General features: G+C 37.8%; 1 protein-coding gene across 1 annotated transcript; it reads right to left on the bottom strand.

Moving 5' to 3' along the window:
- Positions 1-1,531: 1,531 nt before the first annotated feature.
- Positions 1,532-2,521, bottom strand: LOC100512466 (olfactory receptor 9K2). Its single transcript, XM_003126219.4, has one exon. The coding sequence runs from the start codon at positions 2,477-2,479 to the stop codon at positions 1,532-1,534; it is 948 nt and encodes a 315-aa protein (XP_003126267.4). The 5' UTR covers positions 2,480-2,521.
- Positions 2,522-4,927: the final 2,406 nt, after the last annotated feature.

Genomic DNA, 4,927 nt, shown 5'->3' with positions numbered 1-4,927 from the left:
GTATCTTCTTATTATTACTTCCTCTTGATAGAACACTTGATTCAAAGTGAAAATTCAACGATTATAAAAAATTAATAACAGAGGCTTCAATTAAATAGAGTTGGAAGATCAGAACAGGGCACTCTCATATCCTACTCCAAAAGCAGAGCCCAGCAGGAAACTAGCCATTGGAAAGCCAAAGACTCTTTGTTCACTATAGCCCCCAACCTTTCTTTTCTCCTCTAGAAAAGCATTCTCCATCCATCCCTTGTTATTCAGAGACTTGCATGTGTCTTGCCGTGGTTGCAGACCCTGAATTGCAATTTTCTCTTGCTCCAGAAGAAACCCATGTGTCCTGGAAAAATATCTGACAGTCTCTTTGTTTCAGGTCAATATTTCAGTGGCCTATACAGGGACCAGAGAAGGCTCCCAACATTTCTGGGGCTAGTGAGCAAACAGGTATAGCAGCCACAATTTGAGCCCCTTGTTGCTCATTGTTTTTCTCACCAACCTTGGAGTGTGAAGGTGTGTCTTTCTTCTAGACCTGAGCTTGCCCCCTCTGTGTTTGAAGCTCTCCAGGCTTTATTGGAATCTATGTAAAAGCTTTGTCTTTGGGGTTAAGGTGTTTTTCCTTAGGCTAGTACTCGTTTGGCACTTTGGTATGATTTGAGAGCAGACTGTTTCACTGAAACTGGCTAGCCTTTAGCCCATTCCCTAACAGAGGCTGCTTCTTCTAAGGTTGCTAGCTATCCACCCATTCTTTCAGGAACAAGGCTTTTTTCTCTGAAATGGTACTAGGTTTTTCAGCCTTTGGTCTGTTCCTTTGGAACAGTTACAACAACAAGAAAATTCATCTTCTTCTCTGGCAAAGATTTATCCCATGAAAATCCCTGTGCTCTTTGTTCACTATACCCTCCCAACTTGTTCTTCCCTCTGTAAAACTGTTCTCCTCCCCTTGCTGTCAGGGACTTGCATGTGGCTTGTCATGATTACAGACCACAAATTGCAAATCTCTGCTGATTCCAAATAAACTAATCTTTGCTAGAGAAATATCTAGTAGTCTTTCAGGTTAATACCAGCTAACATGGTTGATAAACTATTAATAAAATTGAGAAATATTTTATATTAAAAAATAAGTTGGTCACTTTTGTCAGTGACCAGTGATTTTGTGTATGGGAAGGAGCAATTCCAAAGACCAGCGCCAGACAAAATACCTGCTTAAACACTGGAGTAACATATAGAAATCGTGTTCAGCAGTACTCCATGAAAATAAATAGAAATAACTTCAGTGAAATTAAATGTTATTTGTGATCAGTGGGATGATTCATCTTGAAAAAACAAAAACAAAAAATGCTTCTTTAATGTCCAGATCGTCTCCAATGTCCAGGACATTTAGGATTGACCGTGTCTCAGAGAGAAAAATAGTAACACATGGGAAGGATACCTAAGCTTGAAGAGGCTTGTGATATTTTCATGGTGCTCAAGAGAGTAACTTTCACTAATGGCCAGAAGCAGCACAAAGTAAACAGCCAGAGTATCTATGAAATAATAATCATAGAATAGTACTTTTCTTCTCTAAAAGTTTGTTTAGAGCCGCTTTGACATCGTTGTTTCTCAGAGAGTAAATCAAAGGGTTCAACATGGGAGTGACTAGGGTATAACATAAGGAGGCCACTTTACTCAGCTCAGGAAAAGTGTCAGGAGTGAGATACATAAAAAAGACAGCACCGTACAAAATACTCACAACTCCTAGGTGAGAGCTGCAAGTGGAGAAGGCTTTCTTACGCCCCTCAGTAGAGCGTATTTTTAGAACTGTGGACACTATATATAAATAAGAGACAATAATAACTATGATGGTAGGCAAAATAATGATGCTAGATAAGGAGAAAGAAATTATTTTATGGATGAAGACATCAGAACAAGATATTCTCCGAAGTGGGCGAGTGTCACAGTAAAAGTGGTCAATGGCCCGAGACGCACAAAAGGATAAGGTAAATGTCATGCTGGTCTGAAGAATGGAGCTGATGCAGCCACAAAAGTAGGAACCTGCCACCAACTGAGTGCAGAGACGTGTTGACATGTGGACAGAGTAGAGCAGTGGGTTGCAGATGGCAATGAAGCGGTCATAAGCCATGACTGCCAGGAGAAAGCCCTCAGTCACAATGAAGAGGGTGAAAAGAAAGAACTGCGTCAAACAGCCTGCCAAGGAGATGGTCTTGCTCTGAGACCAGAAGTTGATCATAGCCTTGGGTGCAATAGCAGACGAATAGAAGAGATCAACGAAGGAGAGGTTGCCTAGGAAGAAATACATTGGTGTCTTCAGCTGGGGGTCAGTCATAATAACGGCCATCATGCCAACATTCCCCAGAAGGACCATGGTGTAGACCAGAAGAAATAGCAGGAAGAGGAGAGTGTGGAGCTCTGGGCGGACCCTGAAGCCTACAAGAATGAAGTCAGTCACTCCTGAGTGGTTGCTTGTTCCCCTGTCCCCCATGCCCATGGCAGAAACCTGCTGAGAGGCACAAGGCAAAATAAACAAGTGAACTCTGTCTTTCATCCGAGCTACAAATAATCTCTTACAGTATTAGGATTTACAAAACTATTATATAATTATCATTTATTTTACCCTTCAGAAATGACTGTGCCTTAAATTTAAACCAATTCAACTTAGGAGGAATCAAAATGTTAGTTTTATACCTTAATTCAGGTTGTAGAATTTGGTCTTCTTCCTCTGAGTCTAATGCAATGCCTTTCCACCCAAATAACGTCTCACATTTGCAAGTATCACTTCTGTCCACATTTCTAACTCAAGATTTAGGCAATAAATTCAGTGTCATGAAATAGTGATTGGTAAAGCACACAAATATTTTAATAAATCACATTTTGGAAGCAATTTTGGTGTCTGGGTTTGGAAATATTAGGGGCTTCAGTAGTGTAATTTAGGAAAACTTAGTTTGGAGAGACTTGAGTACCAGGTGATACAAAGAAAGTGACTGAATTTTAAGACTACTTGAAAGGTGCAATTACTTTTTTTAAGACTACTTGAAACGAAGTTGGCTAATATCCCTGAGAATGCGAGTTTGATCCCTGGCCTTGCTCAGTCGGTTAAGAATCTAGCATTGCCATGGTGTACATTGCAGATGTGGCTGGGATCCTGCATTGCTGTGGCTGTGGTGTAGGCAGGCTGCTGCAGCTCCCATTCAACCCCTAGCCTGGGAATTTCCATATGCTGTGAGTGCAGCCTTAAAAAAAAAAAAAAGAAAGAGAGAGAAAGAGTGAGAAAGAGCAAGAAAGAGAGAGAGAAAGAAAGAAAAGAAAGAGAAAGAAAGAAAGATTGAAAGAAAGGAAGAAAGATTGAAAGAAAGAAAGAAAGATTGAAAGAAAGGAAGAAAGAAAAAGAATATATGTTGAACGGCACTTACTAGGGTCCGAATTGGATTTTGAAGCCAAGAAACCTGGCTCCAGAATCCATACTCTTAATCATAGCACAGTACCTACCACCTTTCATAAAGAAATCTGAGAGAAGTGTAATATTTTGCCTGAGAAAAATGTAACTTCCAGGAAGGTGGCATGATGTTTATTATATTTTTGTTATTCATCAGCTCCATCAAAAATTAAATATGCACATAATTATATTATAAAGTAGCAAGATTTTAAATAGATTATACTTGAGGAAGTATAAGCTATTTAAGCAGTGAAAAGAAACAGTGAAATAGTTGTGAAATATTTTTTGAAAAATAATATTTTTATTTATATTACTTTATCTTGCCTAGAGGCAAGGAAATAGATCATTTTAATTTTTGAGATTTATTCCTATCAAGCTCTATTGTTACTGTCTTTATGATTGAAAACAGTTATACTTAGAAAAGGGAGTTTTTCTCAGAGTAGCCAATAAATAAGTATTCAGTTTGTGACTGATCATTTATTAAAAACGCATATGTTTTAAAATGTACACTTACCTTATATCATTTGCTAATTTGTCAGATTCTATAAAAGGAAGCAGCAGAATTCTGTATTTGTCTTGTTATTGCTTTAATTACAGAAAGAGTAAAGTTAACAAACGACTATGTGTCCTGAAAAATCACTATGTCTAGATAAAATAAACCCCTCCTCCCCCAGAATTTCCAAATGCATATTCATAGTGCCAATTTTATATTCTTCCCAAAGAGAAAATTGACTTATTTTTCTTTTTGCTCTATTTAAAGTACTAACCTCTCCTTTAGTAGTTGTTATTGGAAAAATGTTATACTAGTTGTTGTTGGAAAATGTTATCATCCTTTGTAGTAGAGAGATCAGTGATTTTTCCAAATGATGCTTTGCTAATACTGAAATATTTCCAGGAATTATATTCTGTAGTTATGCAAAGTGAACCTGAGGAATCAAGCTGCAGGATAGTCTCTCTTCTCCAGTCTTGGGGCTTGAATGCTTTTAAGAAGGAAAATAGATTGCCTTGCATATCTAAGAAGAGACACTTGAACCATCTGGAATCTCTAAGCATCTGCCAAAATATCAACAGCAGTTATTCACAATAGCTTTGGTTTTGGCATAACAGTGTAATTGCAGCATTGAGGTTTCCCTCACCTTCTGAGAAATAGTCCTCCTGGGAGAGAAAGAAACAAATTAGTTATTGAGGTGTCTAGGCTCAAGAGTCAAAGTCCATGAGGAACACAGAGACTCTAGATTTAAAAAAGAAAAGAAAGGGGAGGAAAGGAGTCTAAGCCTAATAGGAGCCAAAATACATACAAGAGCTTTTTTCTTGTTGGGAGAATCCTTTGGGAGGAACCAAAAATATCTTTCAATCTTAATTTCTTCACTAAAAAAGAACATCTCAATTTATCATTGCAGCACAGTTTTCAGTAGGCAAATAAAAAAGATAGGAAAAGAAATATTATACTATGAAACATAACTTATGGAGAAATTTTGTCCCTAGTCATAAAGTTCATTTTCA

Source organism: Sus scrofa, chromosome 5 (genome assembly GCF_054392235.1).
Source record: "Sus scrofa isolate SSC_HxYL_T2T_F1_AM1 chromosome 5, Sscrofa_HxYL_maternal_Yorkshire_Landrace_v2.0, whole genome shotgun sequence".
NCBI lineage: Eukaryota > Metazoa > Chordata > Mammalia > Artiodactyla > Suidae > Sus > Sus scrofa.
Note: the sequence above shows the minus strand (reverse complement) of the source record. Positions and strands in the feature narration are given on the sequence as shown.

Coding starts and splice junctions, on each gene's coding strand:
- LOC100512466 (XM_003126219.4), bottom strand. CDS start 2,479: ATGGGCATGGGGGACAGGGGAACAAGCAACCACTCAGGAGTGACTGAC.